General features: G+C 35.7%; 1 protein-coding gene across 3 annotated transcripts in view; it reads right to left on the reverse strand.

The window, feature by feature from the left end:
* The window catches only part of ANKRD50 (ankyrin repeat domain 50), a 62,134-nt gene extending 37,187 nt beyond the window's left edge, over positions 1–24,947 (reverse strand). Inside the window, exons 1-3 of one of the 3 annotated variants that reach the window (XM_037830615.1) lie at positions 24,731–24,947; positions 23,494–23,551; positions 22,308–23,382 (exon numbers count right to left, since the gene is read on the reverse strand). In XM_037830615.1, coding sequence (XP_037686543.1) covers positions 22,308–22,819 — 512 coding nt within the window. In that variant the 5' untranslated portion in view covers positions 22,820–23,382; positions 23,494–23,551; positions 24,731–24,947. The remainder of the gene's footprint in view (positions 1–22,307; positions 23,383–23,493; positions 23,552–24,730) is intronic. The other 2 variants (XM_037830616.1, XM_037830617.1) reach the window with 2 other exon arrangements.
* Between the last annotated feature and the right edge of the window lie 204 nt (positions 24,948–25,151).

Raw genomic sequence — 25,151 nt, forward strand, 5'->3', positions numbered from 1 at the left:
TACCAAATATTCCAAAAAGAACTAACACTAACTGTTCTGGTTTGCTAATGCTGCAGAATGCAAAACACCAGAGATGGATAGGCTTTTATAAAATGGGGGTTTATTTCACTACACAGTTACAGTCTTAAGGCCACAAAGCGTCCAAGCAATCAGGTACCTTCACCGGAGGATGGCCAATGGCGTCCGGAAAACTTCTACTAGCTAGGAAGGCAGCTGGCGTCTGCTCCAAAGCTCCGGCCTCAAAATGGCTTTCTCCCAGGACGTTCCTCTCCAGCAAGCTTGCTCCTCTTCAAAACATCACTCCCAGCTGCACTCCTTTCCTCCCCCCGAGTCAGCTCATTTATGTAGCTCCACCGATCAAGGCCCACCCCAAATGGGTGGGGCCACGCCTCCATGGGAACATCTCATCAAAATGATCATTACCCACAGCTGAGTGGGGCACATTCCAAGCAAATCTAACCAGCACCAAAAACGTCTGCCCCACACAAGACCACAAAGATAATGGCATTTGGGGGACACAATACACTCAAACCGGCACACTAACCCTGCTCAAACTCTTCCAAAATATTGAAGGGAACACTCCCTAACACATTCTATGAGGCCTAATACTAAAACCAGATAAAGATACAACAGGAAAATTATAGACCAATATCCCTTTTGAATATAGATGCAAATTCCTCTACAAAATCCCAGCAAATTGAATCCAATTGCACATAAAAAGAATTATACAGTGACCAAGTGTTATTTATCCCTGGTATGCAAGGTTAGTTCAACATAAGAAAAGCAACTAATGTAAATACACTACATTAACACAATAAAGGAACAAAACACACGATCATCTCAATTGATACAGAATTCATTTGACAAAACTCAGAATCCCTTCTTGACAAAAATACTAAGAAAACTAGGAATAGAAAAGTTCCTCGATATGACAGAGGGCATATATGAAAAACCCACAGCTGACATTGTACTCAATGGTGAAAGACTGAAAGCTTCCCTCTAAGATTAGGAACAAGAAAAGGAAGCCCAGTGTCAACACTTTTATTTAACACTGTAATGGAAGTTCTAACTAGAGCAATTAGGAAAGGAAAAGAAATAGAATGCATCCAAACTAGAAAGGAAGAAATAAAACTTTCTGATTTGTAGATGACATGATCCTATATAGAGAAAATACTGAAAAATCCACAATGAAGCTAGTAGAGCTAATAAACAAATTCACCAAAGTGACAAGGTACAAGATCAATGTGTAAAACATTCAGCAATGTTTCTATACACTGGTGATGACTATCTTTGGAGGAAAGCAATTAAAAAAAATCCATTTACAACAGCAAAAGGAATCAAATATATAGGAACAAATTTAACCTAGGATGTAATGGATTTATGCAGAGAAAACTACAAAACACTGCTAAAAGAAATCACTGCTAAAAAAATCAAATAAGAAATCAAATAAGACCTAAATTAATGGCAGGACACACCACAATTCATGGATTGGAAGACAAAATATTGTTGAGCTCTCAACCTACCCAAGGTGGTTTAAGATTCAGCACAATCCCAATCAAAATTCCAAAAGCATTCCTGGCAGAAATGGAAGAACCAAACATCAAATTTATATGGATGGGAAAGGGGCCCAGAACAGCCAAAACCATCTTGGGGGGAAAAAAAAAAAGAATGCAGTTGGAGGACTCACACTTCCCAATTTTAAATGTTACTGCAAACCTTCAGTAATCAAAACAGCATGATACTGGCAGAAGGACAGACATATAGAAAATGGAATTGAATTGAGAGTTCAGAAGTAGTCTCTCACATGTATGGTCAATTGATTTTTGTAAAGGATGCAAAGTCCACTCAATGGAGAAAAACAGTGTCTTCAACTAATAGTGTTGAGAAAACTAGATATGCATATGCTAAAGAATGAAGGTGGACCTCTACCTCACACCATATACAAAAATCAACTCAAAATGGATCAAAACCTAAATATAAAAATCAAAACCATAAAACTCCTACAAGAAAACATAAGGAAGAATCTTTAGGACCTTGTGTTATGCAATGGCTTCTTGGACTTTAACACCAAAAGCATAAGTAATGAAAGAAAAAATAGATAAATGGGGCTTCATCAAAATTAAAAACTTTTGTACATCAAATGTCTTCATAATGAAAGTAAAAAGACAACCTAAAGAATGGAAGAAAATATTTGGAAACCACATATCCAATAAAGGTTTAATATCAGGAATATATAAAGAAATCTTGCAACTCAACAATAAAAAAGACAGCCCAAAAATGGGCCAAAGACTCGAATAGACATTTTTCCAAAGAGGAAATACAAATGGCTAAAAAGCGTATGAAAAGATGTTCAACATAATTAGCCACTGGAGAAAAGCAAATCAAAACCACAATGAGATAACATTTCACACCCACTAGAATGGCTACTATTAAAAAAAAAGGAAAATCACAAGTGTTGGAGAGAATGTGGAGAAACGGGAAAACTCCTTTATTGTTGGTGAGAATGTAATACGGAGCAGCCCCTGTGGAAAACAATTTGGCAATTCCTCAGGTTAATCATAGAAATACATAATCTAGCATTCCACTTCTAGTTTTATACCCAAAAGAATTGAAAGCAGCCACTTGAACAGATACAGTCACATTGATATTCAGAATTATTATTCACAACTGCCAAAAGAAAGAAGTAACTCAAGTGTCCATCAACAGACAAGTGAAGAAACAAAATGTGGTCTATACATACAATGGATTATTATTCATTTGTAAAAAGGAATGAAGTTCAGATACTTGCATGAACATGGATGAATCCTGAAGACATCATGTTGACTGAAATAAGCCAGACACAAAAGGACAAAAACTATATGCTCTCACTGGTGTGAAATAAGTGGAATAAGGAAATTCAGAGCCAGAAACTGGAACACAAGTTACCAGGCACTGAGGTTGGATAGGGAATGGGGAAGTTAATGCTTAATTGGTACAGAGTTTTTGTTTGGGGTGATGGAAAAGTGTTGGTAATGGATGGTGGCAATGGTAGCAAAACATTTTGAAAGTAATTAACACCATGGGATTGTGTATTTGCAAGTGGTCAAAAGGGGAAATTTTAGAGTTTATATGTCACTAGAATAAAAAAAAAAAAACCCACAAGACTACAATGCAGTGAATCCTATTGTGAATGATGGACTCTAGCTAAAAAAGAGTTAAACACAGGGAAAATGCCTTGTGGGGGTGTATATGGGAAATCTATATATTCTGCGTGATTTTTCTGTAAACCTACAACTTCTCTAATAAAAAGATTATTAAAAATTTTTCAAAATAAAAAAGTAGAAAATGTGAAGGACTAACAATTCTTTCTAAAGACAGCCTGTGCTTTCTTGGAAAAACAAACCTAGGTTCTATTTTCTTTTCTTAGGAACAAAATTATCCATCCCATAAATTAAAGCAATTGAACAGGAAAAAAAAAATGTATAATCTATACTTCTAATCAGTTAGGGATCAAATATTTATCTACTCATTTACAAAATATATATATATATATATATAGCAAATATAATTGATAATTAAAATTGGGTCAGGAGTTTGGCCAAAATGTAGGGTACAACTTCTCTTTGGACTTTTGACTAAGGTTTTGATGAACACTCTCAAGACATAGGAGGGAGTTATGGTACATGAAAAAGAAATACAAAAGGGTATAACTAGAGTCAAAAGTAAGTATTTCAAAGTATCAGAAACAGAAAAGAAGCATAATGCTGTGAGTGAGCCTAAACCTACAGCTTGCTAAGTATGCAATGGCTACCTGGAGATTTTCTGCTGGAAATAAGAGGGACTACAAATTCTCCTCCTGGCTCTAGGAACAGGACTCAGGCTCACAGTTTGAATGCAGTGTGGCTCAAGTGAGGCTCTCCCTATTAATAGCAAAAGAGGAAACAAAAGCACCGCTGACTACCACCTAGGGTTACAGCGTTTAAGAAGCAAAGAGAGGACATAAAGCCAGCTTCACTGAAGACTGAACCTAATAAGATCATGGGCCAAATGACTGTATCTATAAGATTGCTAATATCAATTTGGAGTAGAAATTTCTAATCTCAATTATTTGCCCTACTTCTAGATGAAGTTGGAGGTGGGAATAGTGATGCAGCAAGATCCAAAAAAGGAGGGTGGAAAAAAAACTTACAAAAATTCATAATACTCAGAAAAACAGTAGCAAATTCAACAATCAGAATGTGTTTACATCCAAATGAAAGTAATTTTATAACTGCCAAAGAACTGAAAGAAAATACTTTTGCAATGTCCAGAGAAATAAAAGGAGGAATAAAGTTCACGTAAAAAATGATATACTTAGCAAGGCAGAAATCAAATAAAACAAGGAAAAACCAGAGAAATCTTGTTAAAAGGACTACCACTGCCAGGTAAAATACAGTAGGTGGCAGCAACCCAAAACTCTCACTGCAACAAGGAACAATGGATAAACTACAAACACTTTATTTTTAAAGACATGAAAGGGCTGTTAAAGCAAGAGGACAAGATGAATTAGAACTCCAGAAAAGCTCTTCCACTGTGAGCAAAAAAATTATCTGCTTATTTCTTCTCAGGTACCATTTGTGGATTTAGTAAACACAGGCAGATTTTAGTTACTAACCGAGGATTAAGCTTGGCCTAATCTGAGGGATTCTACTAGGGGAATGGGATCAGCAAGGCTCTTTTTTAAGAGGTCAGTAATGTCTCTTTTAAAGAACAGAGGATAAATTTGAGGTGTCCCAAACATGACAATAATTTTACCCAAAGTATATCTGCTTAGTTTTAGTCTATTCTTTAAATGTTGGGGAACTTAGCAAAGTGTTTCTAGAAGTCAGCATGAACTCTCCCATCATCTATACATTGGAAACAAAATTCTACTAAAGGGAGGGTGCTTACTTTAAACACAAAACCTATCTCCCGTTGACAGATCTGCAAAAATTTGAAGGTACAAGGGGCAGGAAACTAAACAGCTAAACATAAATATTTTCTGGGTAAGGAACAAATTACCAACAATCTTTCAGAATCCTCCAGGCGCTCAATTAAAAGCTTGAGTTGAACACATACATACATACACTGCTGCCCCCTCACCACCACACACACACACAAAGAAGTCTTACTAAGACTACAAACAAGTCCCAACCCAGCTGGATCCCTGAGATTCCATGATCCCCTCACTCTATCTTCCCAAGGGAGGAAAGAGAAAATCTCTGATTAAAAATATCTTCTGGGACTCTGCAATCATTTAGCACACTGTCTGACATACAATAAAAAATTATTAGACAGGCAAAAAAGCTGGAATATGAGATTGCTAATCAAAAGGAAAAAGACACAATAGAGGCACAGAAAATTACATAACTCTACTAAAAGAAATAAAAGGGCACCTAAAAGATGGAGAGATATTCCGTGTTCACGGATAGGAAGGCTAAACATCATTAAGATGTTAATCATACCCAAACTAATCTACAGATTCAATGCAATTCTCATCAAAATTCCAACAATCTACTTTGCAGACTGGGAAAAGCTAGTCATCAAATTTATTTGGAAGGGTAAGATGCCTCGAATTTCTAAAAAAACATTCTAAAAAAGAAAAATGATGTCAGAGAACTTATACTGCCTGACTTTGAAGCTTATTATAAAGCCACAGTTGTCAAAACAGCATGGCACTGGCACAAAGATAGACATATTGATCAACGGAGTTGATTTGAGAATTCAGAAATAGACCAGATCTATGGTCGACTGATTTTTGACAAGGTCCCCAAATCCAGTGAACTGGGACATAACAGCCTCTTCAACAAATAGGGCTGGGAGAACTGGATATCTATATCCAAAAGAATGAAAGAGGACCCCTACCTTACACCCTATACAAAAATTAAATCAATATGGATCAAAGATCTCAGTTTCAGAGACAGTACCATAAAGCTCTCAGAAGATAATGTAGGGAAACAACTTCAAGACATAGTATTAGGAGGTCACTTCTTAGACCTTATACCTAAAGCACAAGCAACAAAAGAAAAAAGAGATAAATGGGAACTCCTCAGAATTAAAAGCTTCAGTAACTCAAAGGAATTTGTCAAAAAGGTAAAGAGGCAGCCAACTCAATGGAGAAAATATTTGGAAACCATGTGTCTGATAAGAGACTGATATCTTGTGTATATAAAGAAATCTTACAACTCAATGACAATAGTACAAACAGACCAATTATAAAATGGGCAAAAGATATGAAAAGACAGTTCTCTGAAGAGGAAATACAAATGGCTGAAAACACATGAAAAAATGTTCATCTTCACTAGCTATTAGGGAGATGCAAATCAAGACCACAATGATGTATCACCTCTCACCACTAGGAATGGCTGCCATTAAATAAACAGGAAACTACAAATGCTGGAGAGGATATGGAGAGATTGGAACTCTTATTCATTGCTGGTGGGACTGTATAATGGTTCAGTCACTCTGGAAGGCAGTTTGGCAGTTCCTTATAAAACCAGATATTGAGTTACCCTACGATCCAGCAATTTCACTTCTCAGTATTTATCCAGAGGATCTGAAAGGTGTGACATGAATAGATATTTGTACACCGATGTTCATAATGGCATTGTTCACAATTGCCAAGAGATGGAAACAACCTAAATGCCCTTCAAAAGATGAGTGGATAAACAAAATGTGGTATATACACACAATGGAATACTATGCAGCAGTAAGAAGGAATGAGGTCATGAAACATATGACAACATGGATGAATCTTGAAGACATAATGCTGAGTGAAATAAGCCAGACACAAAAGGAGAGATATTGTACGCTACCACTAATGTGAACTCTGTGAAAAATGCAAAATAAGTGTCTTCTAATGTAGAATATAGGGGACCTAGAGATAGACAGCAGCTAGGGAAGGGGGAATAATAATCTAAAAAGAACAGACAAGATATTGAGGGTGATCTAAATGATATGGGAATGCTCAAGTGTGACTATGGTTCGTTAATTTTCTTTTGGTATGGAAGGAGTCTATCGGAAGGAATGAAATTATTTCAGGATATTTGCTTTTCCCATTGCTTTGCTTTATTTTGTTTGGAAATGTTTGTTTTTGACTATTTGAAATAAAGTAATTTTAAGATAAAAAATTATTAAGATGGGCAAAAAAGCTGCAATATGAGATTGATAATCAAGAGAAAAAAGAGACAATGATGCAGACATGGATATGTTACAGATATTACTGCTAACATAAGCTACAATAACCATAATTAAATTATTACAGAAAATAGAGGAGTAGATGGACAAAATTATAGAAGATGGAGATTTTAACAAAAAATAGATTCTGTGGAAATAATCAAAATTCCATTCTAGAACTAAAAAACACAATATTTGAAATTAAGAATACACTGGATGTACTCAACAGCACACTGACTGCAATAGATTAGCAAGGATTAGCAAATTCAAAACAATAGGCCATTAGAAATATCCAAACTGAAGAACAAAGAAGGATAGAGAACACAGAACTGCATGAAAACGATATGTAGGGCAGTTAAAAGGTAAAATATACTTGAACAGATAATGGACAAGAGTTTTCCCAAACTTATAAAAAGCATCAATCCACATATTTAAGAAATGCAAATCCAAAACAGAATAAATAACAAGAAAAACAGAAATAGGCACATCATAGTCAAACTGCCCAAGAACCAAAGACAGAAAGTCTTAAAAGTTACCAAAGAAAAAAAGACATTATCTTCAAAGGAACAAAAATAAGACTCCAAGAAGATTTTTTATGGAAACTACAGATGCATAAGACAACTGAAAGACATCTTTAAAATGCTGAAGAAAACACATGCAAAAACATTCACAAAATCTTCTAAATTGGTAACTTTACTAAATAGAATGAAAATGATTAGATAACAGAATTAATGAATGAATTTAGCAAAGCTGCTTGTTACAAGGGCAGTATACAAAAATCATTTGAATCCTTACACCCTAACTTAGAAAACAGCAATTACAAACATCATTTACAACAGCACCAAAAAACATCATGTATCAGGATAAATCTAATCAATGATGTATTACATCTGTACTCTGGAAATTACAAAACACTGCTGAGGAAAAATCAAAAAAAAATTTTTTAAACTAAATGACTGGAGAGATATACCATATTTATAGATTGGAAACTACAATATTGTAAACAGGTGAATTTCCTCAAATTAATACAAATTTCCAATGCAATCACAATCAAATATCCCAGTCAGAATGTTTCTACATCAAGTTCTCACTGTACCCACCAAAAGGAAATAAGAGAAAAAAAACAAAAAACAAATACTGTTAGGATTATTTTGAAAATAATTTTGACTTCACAGATCCCCTGAAAAGGTCAAATGAACTTCTAGGGTCCCCAAACCACATAGTAAACCATATCCTGACATGACTAAAAAGATCATTTTCAGACTTCTCTCCTCTCAAACCTCCAACATCATCTCCCCCATAACCCTCACCCCAGCTATTGACTTTACTTCCTATATAATTATATAGATAAATAAACAATATTATAAATATTATACATTATATATTACTTGTAAGTATAATATATAACAACACAAAATACATAAATGTATATATAATTGGAAGAGAACATACATCTACTTACTGGAACATCTCAAACCCATCTGCGTTAACATGCACATACTCTATCTTCTCTCCTCTCACTATGGATGAACGATCTGTGCTTCTATTCCAACCACTTATATACCCAATCCTATCCCATCTCATCTACTCAATGACCCATCTCATCTACTCAATGACCAATCTCATCTCTTCTTTTTCATTTCCATAATTATACAAATATGCTATAATATCTCCCTTCTTAAAACATCTGCTCCAACTCCATATCCTTCTCAGGTATTACTTTACTCCTTTGCTTTCCTTTTCGGCAAAAAGCCTCAAATATGCTGTCTGTATTTACTATTTTACTCCTTCCATTCACCCAGGATCCTATTATAATCAAGCATTCTTCCTCACATCACCAATACTTCAACACCTCCACATTGCTAAACTCAATGCTCAATTCTCAATTTAGCCTATCATTCTCTCCTTCTAATGATACTTTCTTCACTTTCTCACTTTGTTCTTTCCTCCTACTATACTAGCTACCATTCTTCATATCTCCCCAACCTTTTAATTTCAAAGTACATCAAGGTTCATATCTTAGATCTTCTCTCTTCTCTATTTACATTCACTCCTTTTGTAAGCACCATGCATGGCCTTAAGTACTATTCATATCTCAATGAATCCAAATTTATATATACAACGAGTACCTCTTCTCTAAATCCAGACTTGTAAATCAAACTGCTTACTCAACTTCTCTGCTTAGATGTCTAATGTTGAACTTGTTTAGAACTAAACTTCTGGCCTACAACCCCCATCCTACTCCTCCCTTAGTCTCCTTTACAGTTAATGGCATCCATCCTTCCAGTTTTACAGGTCAAAATTTTTAGAATCATCCTTTACTCCTCCATTTTTCTCATATTTCATATCCAATATGGTATCAGATCAACCTCAAAAATAAATTAGAATACAACACTCTCACCAGCTCTACCTCTTTACCCAAGTCAAGCACCATTGCCTTTTACCTCAGGTGCTAAAACAGCCACCCACTGGTTTCCGTAGTTTCATCTTCATCACCCTAGTCTATTGTTAACACAGTAGATCCAGTGTGATCCTTTAACATCTTAAATTAGATGATGCTACTACCTTGTTTAAAATAGTCCAATGACTTCCAATCTATTCAAAGTAAAAATGAAAGTTCTTACAATAGTCTCCAAGACAGAATAGTGTATGGCTCTTGACTACCTCTACTTGTGTCCTACTACTTGTCCCCTTGCTCACTCTCTTCTAGCCACACAAGCTCCCTTGTTTTTCTGGAGTAGTATTAGACCAACTCTCACCCAGGACTTTGCACTTGATACTTCCTCAGTCTAGAAACCTCTTGTTCAGAGATTTCCGCTGGAATGTCCTAATATCCCTATTTAAGTATTTCCCCACCCACCCACCAGGTCACTTTAATTTCCCTTACTCTGCCTTTGATTTTCTACATAGCATTCACTGCTAACTGACATATTATATATTGTCTTCTCATTTTTCTACCTACCGCTCACTCCAACTTTCAAAATGTAAGCTCCATAAAAGTAAACGACCTTTGCCATGTTTATTTACTACTATACCCAGTACTGAGAATACCTCCTGGTGCTCTCCTGAATATATATTTGATAATCAAATGAATGAACCAAAGTAGAATAGATAATTCAGAAAAAGATATATACCATAGTGTTAGCTTTACAAATTAACAGCAAAAGATGAACCATTGGTATATTTGATATATGCCTTTCAAATTTCAGAACAAAAATTTCACAAACAAAATAAAAAGACACAGACTCAAAGATGTTTGTAAGAGTTAAGATACCATTCCACACTCATTTTCCAAAACATAAAAAAATTCTGACAATATAGCAAGTATTGGTGACCTAATAGAGTAACTTAAATACATACTGCTATTGGAGTATAAACTGCTAACAATTTTGAAGGGCAGTTTGGTACCATCTCATAGAGTTGAAGATGAATATGCAAACTCTATGACCTAGGTATTTCTTTAGGTATGTAACTCGGAATCATCCTTTACTACTTTATTCCTAGTATAGGCACACAAAGGTACCCAAGAATGTTCTCAGCAGCAGTTTTGTAAAAGTAAAAAAGTTGGATACTTCTTAAATGAGTATCAACAACAGACTAATTGTAATATAGTTAAAGAATGAAATTACATACTGAATGGTAAAGTGAATCATGTAGATTCACATGTACCAAATGGATAAACTTAAAAAAAAGTTACACAGAAAATGCTGCAGAATGATGCTTGCAGCATAATATCATTTATTTTAAAGATGTGATCTGGGGATCTCTAAGGGTCTTCTGCACCCTAGACCTTTTTAAGGTCATAATAACACCAAGAAGTTATTTTCATTTTTTCACTCTCATACAATGGCGTTTTCCAGAGGCTACATGCAGAAGCAGATAGAATAATCCAGCTGTCTTTTATTAAGCCAAGTGTTAAGGGTATTTGCAAAAATTGTAAAACAAGGCCACTTAAGTTTTTTTTTTTCCTTCTTTTTGTCTTGGACAATATAATTTTTTGTTGAAATGTTATTTATGGTAAAGTAATTGATTTATTACTATTATTTTAAATACATTAATAAATCCACATCTTAAACATTTACCAATGTAAAATACTTCTAAAATATAACCCACGTAAACAAAAGTTTTGGGGGCCCCAATTTTTAAGTGTACAGAAAACCTGGCCCCCAAAATTTGAGAATTCCTTATACAGAATTAAAAATGCACAAAATGGTAGCATATAACAAGGATATATGTGTGTGTGTATATATATATATATACGCACACACACACCTTCCTATAAAGAGATACCCAGGGGATTCAGAAGTGGATTATTCTTCCTTTAAAACAAAACAAAAACCCAGATTCGAAGCAAATATGGAAAAACAGAGAGGTATATGGGTATTTGCTTTCCTATTTTATTTACTTTCCTGTATAACTGAAACACTTCAGGAGTGGGAACAATCTTACTTCCCACACAAATTGCCTTTTTTCCCACCATGTCTTCCCCTTTAGTGCCATTAAGTTTTCTGTTCCAATTTCTGTGATGCTGCATCTCTCTCCAAGGCAACAATTTAACAAACATGTTAATTGAGATTTAGGCTACAAAAGCTTTTTCCCCCTTTCCAAGAGAATATGAAATGAAAATTCCACAGATGAAACTGTGGATTTATGGAAGAAAGGCAAAATGTGCCTGACATGACTCTTATCCAATAACATAAATCCGATCCTGTTAAAAAAGATTTTCCATTTGATAAAAAATAATTTCAACATGAATTGTAAAAGATACAAATAACCACCAATACTATTTTACAACAGATGCTTTTCATCTATAGCTATATAATCTATACGTATCAATTGTTCCACAGAAAAACATGGGAGTATTTAAAAACTGAATATGGTTAGAGCAATGAAAATTACCAGTGTGGCCAAAATTATGATGTCTAAAATTTAAAAATAAATATTTATTCATTAAATCAAAAAGTAATTATTGAGTCCCTACTATGTGATTAATACTGTTCTAAGCCCTGGGATTACAGAGAGGACAAGCTAGCAAAGACTCTGTTCATTCAGTAAGTGGGCAGAAAGTCAAAGTAAACAAATGTACAAAATAATTTCAGATCATGATGGATACTGAAAGTGAAGAAATAAGGAAAATAAATTAGGGTGATGAGATTTTAAAAACAACTGGATGGGGAGACGTCTAAAGACTCAGTGGGCAGGGAAAGCTCTCTGAAGTGTTAACATTAAAGATGGTACCTAAGTGATACCAGTACAAGTAGCCATACAAAAATCTGATCTATAGCAGAAGATAATAAGGGCAATGTAGTGACAAGCAATGAGCAAGGACAAGAGTGGTACCAGATGGGGTCAAAGGCCAAGCAATAGTTGGCAGTGAGAAGCCACTGGCAGGTTTTAAACAAAGAAATGATATGTTTGGATACTCGTACTGCTTTGAAAAGGTAAGAGGGAAAATAGCAGTCACAAGAAAACCAATTAGGAAGCTATGACCATAGTCTGGGCAAGAGATAATGCAAATAATAGCAATGGAGATGGAGAGAAGTGGAAATAGAACAAAACCAGTTGATGGACTGAGTTGAGGGGAGGAGTGAAATTAAGGAATTAATGAAGAGCCCTGTATTTCTGATGAAAATTAATGACTTCCCTTTTGAAATATCATTTCATTAATTTTTGTACTCTTAGCCATTATCACAGTAGTGGTGTATCACAAACCACCCCAAAATTCAGTGGCTTAAAATAACAATCATTTATACTTTCTTACATGTCTCCGTGTTTGCTGATCTACTCTAAGGCTGGCATCAAGCTACAGGATGGGTCTGATCTACCCAACACATCTCTCTCATCTTCCTTGCACCAGTGGGCTAGCCAGAGCATGCCATTGTGGTGGTGGATGCAGAAGAGGTCAAGTCCAACCACCCAAACACATTTAAAGCCTTCTTCTTTGTCACATCTGCTAACTGCAATGGCCAAAACAAATCACAACACTGAGCCAAAATCAAAAGACAGAGAAGTACACCTCTCCTCTAGTGGAACAACATGCAATAAAATATGGCAAAGACCATGGATTCATGGAAGGGTAAACGGTAGAGGCAAATAATTCAACCTACCACAGTATCTAGGTATTCAAATCATAAGCCATAATTGTAAAAGGCCAGCGGTTTCTGGAAAGCTCCAAATCACTAATTAAAATAATCATGAGCAAGATATAATCACTACTAATCTTTCCAAAGTAATTACATGAACATTTTCAAATTCTATTTTATTATCAAAGACTATACTTAGCTACACATATGAACTGTAGAAAGAAAATGACATTAGTCTTCTTGACCAAAAAGGGGATGTGAAAGGAAATGAAATAAGCTTCAGTGGCAGAGAGATTCCAAAAGGAGCCGAGAGGTCACTCTGGTGGGCACTCTTATGCACACTTTAGACAACCCTTTTTAGGTTCTAAAGAACTGGGGTAGCTGGTGGTGGATACCTGAAACTATCAAACTACAACCCAGAACCCATGAATCTCGAAGACAATTGTATAAAAATGTAGCTTATGAGGGGTGACAATGGGATTGGGAAAGCCATAAGGACCACACTCCACTTTGTCTAGTTTATGGATGGATGAGTAGAAAAATAGGAGAAGGAAACAAACAGACAAAGGTACCCAGTGTTCTTTTTTCACTTCAATTGCTCTTTTTCACTTTAATTATTATTCTTGTTATTTTTGTGTGTGTGCTAATGAAGGTGTCAGGGATTGACTTAGGTGATGAATGTACAACTATGTAATGGTACTGTGAACAATCGAATGTACGATTTGTTTTGTATGACTGCATGGTATGTGAATATATCTCAATAAAATGAAGATAAAAAAAAAGAAAGAAAATGACATTAGGAATATTTCTGAGATTAGGATAACATGAAAGAGAAAAATCAATTTGAAATTTAAGGATGAATTAAATACAGTATTGTTAAAGACAGATTGTTGGAATAACTTGATGGTCAACAGATAACCAGGCAGAAAACATTTCAAAAACAGTTGTAAGGGAATTTTAATTACAACAAAGGCTGAAATACTTTAATATTTCAAATTATTGGAAATATTAAATTATATCTGATCCTAATCTTCCATCTTAGATGATATAAATTCTATATGGACAAAAATTCTAAGTGGAAAATTAAGACCATAATATTTAAAAACCAAAACAAGCAAAGAAAGCTAGACGACTATTTCATAATCTTGAGGTCAGGAAATAATTCCCAAACCTGATATCACAGCTAGGAACCATTCTACTTCACAAAATAAAAACAAAAACAAAAACAAAAAAAACCCCAGCAAAATCACTAAAAACAAAGTGAAATGCCAAAAAACAAACAGAAAAAAAAAATTAAAATCAGCAACATATAACAAACAAAAAGTTCATATCCTTCTTTGTATATAAAGCTTTTATAAAACAATTTAAAAGTACAAATATACTTTCTTGACTATATCTCTTATAAGCTTTACAGTGTCTCATAGTTTTGTGCTTAAAAATATTTTTTGAATAAATGAGCCTAATGTGCTCTGATGAGATTAAGGAAAACATGATACACACTTTAATGAGTCAGAATTAAATTATCAAGAGCTTTGAAATATAAGCAGAGAAATTTGAATTTGCTGTGTAGGTTATCTGAGATACAAACGAATGGCCCAATGAAAGCACTTTTACTTTGGTTAATTGGATAACTGTGAAAAAAAAAATGGATTGGAATATACAGAAGCTAAAATTAAGTAGACCAACTAGGAGTAGGTGAACAAGAATTCTTGGGGTAAAAGAATTCAGGAAATATTCCAAGAAAAAGATTAAATATCTTAGACTCAAATAATATAATAAAACACAGTCGAAGACAATGATAGGCTAGAGCCTAGGGCAGTGCTTCTCAAACTTCAATGTGCAAAGGTTTCACTTAGACATCTTGTCAAAATCAGATTCTGATTCAGTAGATCTGCATTTCTAACAACCTCTTCGGTGAAGCCGGTGTTGCTGATCTGAGGATCACACTACACTTCTGAGTAGAAATGAGGACGTCTAAGAGATAAGAGCTGTGCAACAACCAGATGAGTCACTTTCCCCAGAATTCCAGATAATGATCAGGCTTCCTATTATACGTTTTTGTATCATCCTATATCCTTATTAGCACTTATCAAACCTGTATTTTTACATTTATTTTTGTGATTATTTGTTTAACACCACCACCACCTCCACTACCACCACCACCCCACTTCAATTTAATTGAGCGCCCTGTTTAGCTTACTATTTTAGCTCAGACACTTAGCACATATCTTGCATACAACCAACTCTGAATATTTAAGAAATGAATGAAGAGATCAATGAATAGAAATGCTGGATGGGAAGCTCGTTTGAATACAGGAAAGTTAGTGAGGGACAACCAAGTGAAAAGATACATGTGATCAGAATGATGATAAAGGATGTTGATACAGATTCGATTACTATCATTACACATAAAAGCACTGGTAGTCAAGTAAAATAATTGAAGGAATATGTATAAAGAGAGAAGATCTAAGTAAGCTTCATTGGACAAACATCTAGAGAGGACCTAAAGGAAGGGCCAAAAAGAATGGGGTCAAACAGCGTATCAGGAAAGGAAAAAAGTACAAATAATGAAAAAAGGTTCGGAAATAAATCTAAAGCTAAAGACAGATTGGGTAATGAGTTCAGAGGCAACTAAGGATAAACATCTTCTGTGAATATGTAGAGACAGAAGTCAGATTTTAGTAAGTTAAGAGTAAATTAGGTGGCAGGGAATAGGAAGAAGCAGTTGCAGATGCAAATTCAAGGTAAAATGAAAGCAAATATTGGGAGAGAAATTACGGTGTGTCTTTTCTCAGATTAATAAGAAATGTTCATGTCTGAAAATTCCTATAGATGCCAAAGTAACATATATAAACAAACAAAGTGGTCTTGATATAGGATAATAGAGTGTTAGGGACTTACTCAAATCAGGAGTGTAGACCCCATTTAAAAAGAGCAGCTGACTCTCAGTTCCACCGGATTACTGCTTTACAAGAACAAGAGTGTAATAATGACAAAATTTAGAGTTTTAAACAAGAAAAGACAAAAATTTGGATATTGTGAAATATCCTGATGTGCATAAGAAACAGATTCAACCTGCAGAGCATCATTTTGCTCCCTCTGGTCTAAACCTTTGAGATATCAAGAAGTAAATAAAAGGATTGCTGAACAATGCTAAGAATGTTGTGACATTAAACAGTGTAAATAAGCAATGCGTCACACTCCATTATAGCAGGAGTGATTAAAAGGTTGAAGATTGGTTCAGCAAATGGTAAAGAGTACCAGAACCAAAGGAAGCAGCCATTAAATATGAAGTATAGAAGGGGGAGCCAATCTAGAGTAAAAGGAAAAGATTTTAGGAAGGGTAAAGTGAGAGGGTTTGAATGAATGGAGATCCATCTGAAAGTAAAAATGAAATAGTTAAAAGAAAGTTGGAAACAACAGATAAGACAGTGAAAAGTGAAGATCTTGGAGTAAAACAAACACATAAAATTTTGTTTATGAAAATCACATTCATTTATTTTATTCAAAATTTTTAAAAAGCCACTTTTACAAGGATCTTTTAATCTGAATATTTAAGAATGGAATGACAGTAATCTTAAATATTATTAGGTAGATAACATAGATAATGAAAGGGGAATGTTTTACCTTAAAAACACCTCACAACTGAAGGTAACAAGGAATGACACTTCCCAGTCCCATTCTGTTCTTAGCCCCTTTGTTGAGTCTGCCAAAAATACTTGGAGCCAGTTGAAACAGGAGATAGACATCTGGCCACTTAAAATTATCTGGACCAAAGCCATATGCATTCATGCTAAAGAGCGAACAGCAGGTTAATAAATTAATAATCACCATACCAGTCTGGTCTGCATTTAAAACTGAACTAAATGATATAACATTTCAATTTCCTTTCTTATTCAAGAGCAACAAGCATCCTTCATTTAGTTTCAAAGATTCCAAATAAGCAACTAGCATTATGGACTCATTCAAAAGATAATCATTTAGAACTTACTATATGCAAAGAGCAATACAAAGCACTATGGTGAATATAAAAAATTAATCAATCATGAAAAATATCAAGAAGCATATGCCTAATAGATGAAATAACAGAAGACATGCAGAAATAATTACAATATAAATGAAAAAAAACTAGAGATGAGAGGGAAGAGCTATAAATATTCTAGAAGGAGATAAAGAGATCTGAAAGATTCAAGCATTCAAGGATGACATAAACAAATGTCAGAGTTCAGACTCCCAGTTTCCAATCCTTTTCTAACAAGTCATGCTGCCTTTCACCATTAGCACAACTTTTCTGCTATATCTTCAAAGCTTAGAATCATTCATCCCTAATTCTTCATCACAATTTTATTCCATTTACACTTACTTTGTGGTGTCATTGAAGATATTTATTATTTCCTGTCAACATTATACAGAATAAAATCTTTCTACTCAACACAGGAATTCTGACATTACACAGAAAACTCATACCTGATCCTGCAGAATGCTAACAAGAAATAGGGGATATCTGACAGGAAAAAAATGTGTATTTCCCAATTCCATACCCATATAAATCTCCAAAAAGACCCTTGGGTTTTAAGATGATCATAAGGTTCAGAAAGGTGTTTCTGATTGAAGAAAATAACCACTTTTGGTTCTGTCTCTAAACCAGTCTCAAGACCCTATGATACCACCCCCACCCTCCACCCTCATTCCCTAGCTTAGGTGCTTTGATACATCTGTCAAAAGTACCTGGTATTTGTTTTAGAATTATAGGACTTCTAGGAAACTCTAGCTCTAACATTAATTCTAGAAAAGCCACATTCAATGCAAAATACATAAAGTTTTGCAACAAAATCCCAAAGGGGAAGGCAGAATAAAAGAAATCAGCCCTTTGTCCCAGAACAAGTAAAAAGGTAAATGTCATTAACTTAGTTCCATGAACAGAAATCGAAAACCAAAATTATTCTAAACTCACTTCTCCATTAGCAACTGATAGACAGGTTAAAAGAAAATCAGTAAAGATACAGAAGATTTGAACACTGTCAACAACTTTAATTGATTATCTATAGATCACTACTAAATAGGCACAAAATACACATTATTTTCAAGTGTGTATGGAAAAGTCACCAAGATAAGATTATATACTAATCCATCAGTCTCAATAAACTTCAGAGAAAAAAAATTGAAAGTTATCACCTTTTTGTATACATATTTCACAATAAGGAAATAACTGAAACTATGGTACCGTAAAATAACATTTTTAGAAATTTCCTATATAACTACATGTTAAATAATACTTTGAAAGATATGACCTTTTTGCATAAATGTTATATTTCACAATAAAGAAATAGCTGAAACTATGGAACTGTAACCCATAACATTCTTTGAAATTTGCTCTCTAACTACTTGTTAAATTGTATTTGGAAAGTTATCACTTCTGTGTATACATGTTATATTCCACATTAAAAAAAATGATAAAAAATTATTCTAAATTTAGTTAATAATAGCTTTGCACTTTAACCAGTTATAAACAAATGAGAATGGGGAAGAAATTGAATGTCTCTTCATTCCTTTAACAGATGACATAATTCCATTAGCATTAAAATTCCCATGTGTTGCATGAACACTATAACAAGTATTTACCCCAAGCATTACTTCTGTCTATAGAAGTACGATAAATAATTGTGCAAGAATTTAAGCTCCATGAAGGTAGGGAATTTTGTCTGTTCTAGTCACTGATTTATCTCCCGCTGAATTTTACCCCATACATGGAAGGCTCCCAATAAATATTTCCAGTGGAACTGTGCCCAAAACACAGAAGGCTCTCAACAATATGATAAAAGAATTAATGAATGAATGTCAGGAGAAATGTCCTGAAAACAACTAAATCTAGAATCCATAAAGTGTACAATACCATGTCAGAAGGAAAAGAAGTAGCAATATTTAATAGATTAATATGAATTTCCTTTCACTCTTTAAAAAATTATTATGAAAAAGTGATTTTAATAAACTGGTTATTAATAAGTTACACTTAACCATATGATCTCATGTAAGATGCTATCTTGCAATACAACATATTCTATCTAGTATCAAGGACAGTCAAAAATAGAAAAAAAAAAAGTAAAAAGTTAAACTGAAGAAAGAATAGGTGGATTTTAAAAAGCATTCATTACCAGATCACTTCTCTTCAAATTGCCCAGCGTTGTGATCTGAGATTAACAACATTTTCCTTTAACAATGTTCCATTACTATTAAATTGTTTCACACAGAATATATGAAACCATCAATATTACCAAATTTTATGTGTTAAAAATGTAATACAAAAACTGCTTTGGGATATATATATATATTTTTTGCAAAGTTAGAAAAAAAGATTTTATTTCTCTGCTTATCAATTTCTGTTTCATCTTCCATCATGTTATATTTAGATACACCTGTCTTCCTCACAATATTGTAACTCCTTGAAAACAATGATCTTCTACCTCATGTCTCCCTATTGAATTATATCTCTCTGCCAAATAAAACAAACTCATTAAAATTCTTTATTATCATGTCAATTGATCACTAACAGACCTACCATAAAATATTGACTATTTGTCCAAAAGCAGAAGACAAAATCATCTAATGCTATAGATTTTGCAAAGAAAATTAACTTAGATCTGTATTCTCATGCTTGTTTTGATTACGGTTGTATTACAGTTTCAATCTTAGAGGAAATGTATTCCTATGAATTATCAGAAACACTTGTTCAATACCAAAGTTACTGTAATTTTTTAATGATTAATTCCTTTAATGATGAAAAACAACAATGGCCCGTGTTTTTGAAAGGTCTAATAGATTAAAAGCAGCAAAATGGGTCAGTACAAAGACTAGTACAAAGTATAGATTGGGAATACAAAGCAATCAGCTCCTTCTGTTAATCAAAAAAGTAGTCCTGGTATGGTTTGTACATACAATTCTAATCACTTATTTCCTTTCAATTAGTTAATAACTATAAATCACACAGGAAAAAAAGTTAATAAGAGAGAGAAAGATCTTTTTCAGAGAAATGTATGATACGGAAAAAGATATGCTCAGGATCAGGATATATCAAAAACACGTAGCTATCAGACATGATTTTAACTATTCAAAGACATTAAAAATTTACATCTGGATTCCAATTAAAACATTATATAATTACACAGACTAAGCTCTTTGAAACTGATTTTCTAAGGCATCAATAAATTCAAATAACTTATGGAATCACTTATAACAAAGAAATGAAAATTCAGCTCTTCAAATACTGATACTATCTTCAGAAAAAGCAGTGAGTACAGAGACATGAAGTCCTTTAAAAGTAATGTTTTATATTAAATACTACATTACTGAATCAGATCACAGTTATTTCATATTGAACACTGTCCATCAAAACTGCCATTTCACATTTCTGCCACAGGCATCGCCTAACAGATTTCCTCACTCATTTAAGAATGATTTTAATGGCTAAGAGCAAAACAGAATATCAGATTTGTCCTGAGTTTTACTGGACTGAACTTACACATTAAAAAATACAACAGCATCATACCTGTGAAAGATATGTCCCTTTGACAGACTTTAATCAGCTCCTCCTATGCTTGAATTCTGTACACCTGTATCTTTCATTCTAGAATACCACTGTCTCTACTACTTATACAGGATAATCTGAAACGCACACCCAAATTACTGCTGTGACACACCCTCATCCTCCAATTGCACCATACACAAACTACTACTAAACTACTCTTCTTCCCTTTAAGTCCTCCAAAGAATTTCTATGATTACAAATATCTCTATACGCATGTTTCTAATCCCAGCTCCACTACTGATTATTCTGTGACCCTGGACAAGTTACTTAGGCTTTCTGTGCCTCAGTTTCTTTATCTACAAAATGGGGATAATAATAGTACCTACCTCACAGAACTGTTGTGAAGATTAAATGATTTAATATTTGTAAAGCACTTAGAACAGTGATTGGCACATAATGCTTATTATTATGCAATATTTTCAATTTCGCTTCAAAATGTATGATTTTGTACTATTACACCTGAGGACATCATAAGAACATAACTCTTCATAGCAATTCAAATTCCTCCCACAGACAGACACACAAACACATAGAGGCACACACACTAACCTTCAGGACATGGGATACCAGAATCCTTGGGAAACAAACTTTTGCCTGCTAAGAACTATTTATTGTAAACCAGTAAGGGAATGCCAAGTACAAAATAATAATTTGCTTGTTTCTTTTACAATGAGCAAGGAAGTGATAAGCAAAGAATTATTTTCAAGGAATTTCTTTTTTTAATTAACATGTTTAGAATCTGGAACCACTTTAAATAGCAACTTGCTTACTTCTTAGACCAATACATCTACTATGAAAAAATGCTTAATTCAGGTTTAGAAAAAAATGTCTTTTGCACCATTCACTACAAGTACTAAAATGATAATCTACAATTTTCTCTATAAATGTCATATACTTCAAAATATTACTCAACTTTACATTTAATTGATAAGGGAAAAAATCCAAAATCACATTACAGGTTTTCATCAGATTCTCAGTGGTCAATGATCTGTTTTAAAGAGAATCTTTCTTAGTTAAAGAAATTATCATACTATAAACAAACAAAAAAAAAATAGTGCATTCTATACTGAGCATTCCTCCAAGTTTAGCTCCATGTAGAGTTCACCCTCTCTGAAAAGGTAGCTTAGTTTCCATGCAGATGAAATGTTCTTCTCTACTGTAAGAATAGATTTCCCTTACCAGTTACAGGCAATATTGGAAAAGTAAATAACTGCCATTTGTTTTTTAAATTTTAGTTTCTACGGTGCTTCAAATTCTATAATCAAGCAAGTAAAATTAAGATAGTTTATAATCAGTTACACTGTGATTAATCTTAAGATTTGGTTTCTTCAATATTCAAAGTACTTTTATGAAACAAGTGTATTCACAACCATAGATTATCCCCAAATGTACAGGATGAATAAAGGTACCCTTTAAAATAAGGGAAAAAAAACAAAAACTTTACTGTTTTCATGCATTCTTATTGTTACCTTTTAAATGCTTCCGCTGGGTTCCTCTCACACTCCCCAGGTTGTAAGAGACTTTGGACTGCTGGATCCCTTAGTTTGTCCTCATATCCTGGGAGTAGTCCACTGTGGCAGATCTGGGCAACCAGGCCTCTAATAAACCCTCCAACACACAAGGTGTCAGAATCTTGGGCTTTGCAGAAATGAAAGGCCAAAGCCTGGCGATGTAAACCTCTCTGCAAGCTTGTAGGTGAACTTGGCCATAAGAGCTCAGTACATAGGGCCGTCTTGCCACTGCCAGGCCCTCCTACCAACAACACACCCCAGGCAGCTCCTTTTCCAGAGACAACACCAGCATTATTCCCAGAATTCATTACAAGGGCTGGTGTGCTGACAGCACTATTGCAACAGTTAGTTTTCTCCTGGAGGCAATGCTGAAGCTTGTGGAAAACCCACTCCCTACAGTAAAACTGCTTCCCCTGCAGTAAACTGGTTTGAGCCATTTTGCAGACTTTCTCTTCCCAAGGATTAGTCATAGTAGGTTTCTTATCTTCAACATTGGCTAGAATCTGGATACATCAACACTGGTCTTTACATCCATTAGGACATAACTTTCATATTAAATTGACTTTGAATGACAGAGTAACCAGTTACAATAAAATTCAACAGAATCCATTTGCCAATTGAATGTGCATGGCTTTGTCTCTTTATTCTTGATTAGCAGAGAATATATTAGTTTAATTGCGGAACGTGTTCCAAAGCTCAGTAACACTTTTCCTATGTTTTGATAGGTCACATAACGCCATGGTTACATCTGGAGTTTATGTGATTGTGGATGTTTCAAGAATACAGATGAGACAATACATCTGGAAAACTGAAGAGGAAACCCAATCTTTTAATCTGTACAAAATGCTTCTCCAGATTCCAAATGTTAATTCTGCAACTGAAAATTAGATCCAGAAAAGCTGTCCATTATAGTAAATATCATCAAAGAGATTGCATTTATACAGTACTTATAGCTTTGTATTTCTTGTTGAAGGACGGTCACTCAAAGCACCACACCTTGCCAGTTTCAGGCATCTGGGCAGCTGCCAGAGAACTGTTTGAAATTAAGAGTGTTTGTGTTAGAAATGACAGACCACTGTTAACACCTTCTTACTTCAAAGTATTCATAAAATGTGTTTTTCAAGACAACATATTCTTAATGAACCTGTTCACATGTTTCTTGGTTTTAAGATGTCCGGATAATCAACAATTTTCATAAGTAACTAAAATAAAACAAACAAACAAAAAAAGATATCTTAGTGAAAAATGCCATATGTTAAAAGCTTATTTATCCAAGGATACAATTTACCAGTTAAAGTAATCTCAAAAGCCATATATATTTCATCTTTGACACTTTACTCCCAAAATTATCATTACACTTTTCTTCCCTTATTTTTCTTCCTCTATGGTTATGTTTACCAAACATTTCAATCAAATTACTCCATATTTCTAAAACCTCACTACAGAAAGGGGAAAAAAGAAAGGATACTTCACGCACTTACAGTAACATCCTTAACTCTAGTCTAAAAGGTCTTTCCCACTAGCTTGATGGAAGAGCACCGGTTAAGGAAGTTCTAGTAACTTGCACAGTCCAGCCAGTCCAAGAACTCTGTCTAGCAGCCACTCTTTGTTGACTGTGTGCACAATCTAGGGGAAGACTACCAAGACTGAGACTCAGGCTTGTTGGCTGGACGGGAACCGGTTTAAAAACGGGGGTGGGGGGCAATAGTTGTTCTTACATGAATAATAAACCCAGACACGAGTATAATGTGAATCCTTCCTTCCTCTATGCCAAAGATGAAGATTTTGCGATGGGAGTCAGGAATGGAATCTACTACTGTGGCCGGAGAAAAGGCTGCTGGGCAGATTTCCTTTCCAAGGCAGGAAAGGGATAAGGAATAGAGTGCTTCAGTGCTGGAGGGTGTCTGCCTACAGTTCCGGCCTCCAGCTTCAGCTGATAGACAAAAGGAACTCGGGATTCCCAGAGACGCGAACAACCTTCGGTTGAGGCGCCCCAAGGAGCCACAGGAGGGCCACCTCGGAGAGGCCAAGGACAGCGGTGCAACCTCCACACAGAGGTTTTCCCTTGCAGAAGGCTGAGAGAGCCTCCGCACCCCGCCCCGCCCCGAGATTGGGGTGTGTCTTTTGAAGGGAGAGGGGGTGTCCGAGGGACTTGCAACCCTGACGCGGGGTCGCCTCCCGGTCGGTGTCCAGCTCTGCGCCCCCACCCAGAGCCGCGCTCCCGCCCCCGCCCTGCCCACTGCGGAGAGAGGGGAGAAGTCGGGTCTGGGGCCAGAGGCTGGACAGGGTTGGATGGGTGGGTCAGGTCCGAGCCTCAGCCCCCAAGCTTCCGACCTGAGGCAGGGGCCTCGCCTCGACCGCCACCGCCGCCCCTCGGTTACCTCGGCACCAGCAGCCGCCGTGGCTGCCGCCGCCGCCGCTGCGACTCTCTCAGCCTCAAACACTTGCTTCGCTAAGAAGCCGCCGTCGCCACAGCTCCCCGGACTCCAACTGCAGCCACCTCCTCTGCCCGGCCTTGGGAACGCTCCAGCTCCAGATCCTTCTCTTGGCCCCGAGCGACTGCAGTTCCAAGTTCCCCAGCAGCCTCGTTCGTGCTCCTCCCAACCCCCACCGGCCAACCGCCACCGCCGCCGCCGCCGCCGCCGCCTTCAGGGTAGTGACTTGGTCTCAGGCAACCCGGGACCCGGCCGGTTCCGCCCCGCCCCACTCCGCGGCCCTGCCCGTCCGAGCCCAGGCCCCGCCCCGCCCATTCTTTGCCGCCGGCTCCGCCCCCTCTTCTCGCCCCTCCCCCACAGCGCCTGC

The sequence above is a fragment of the Choloepus didactylus genome, chromosome 3, assembly GCF_015220235.1.
Source record: "Choloepus didactylus isolate mChoDid1 chromosome 3, mChoDid1.pri, whole genome shotgun sequence".
NCBI classification, from domain to species: Eukaryota; Metazoa; Chordata; class Mammalia; order Pilosa; family Megalonychidae; genus Choloepus; species Choloepus didactylus.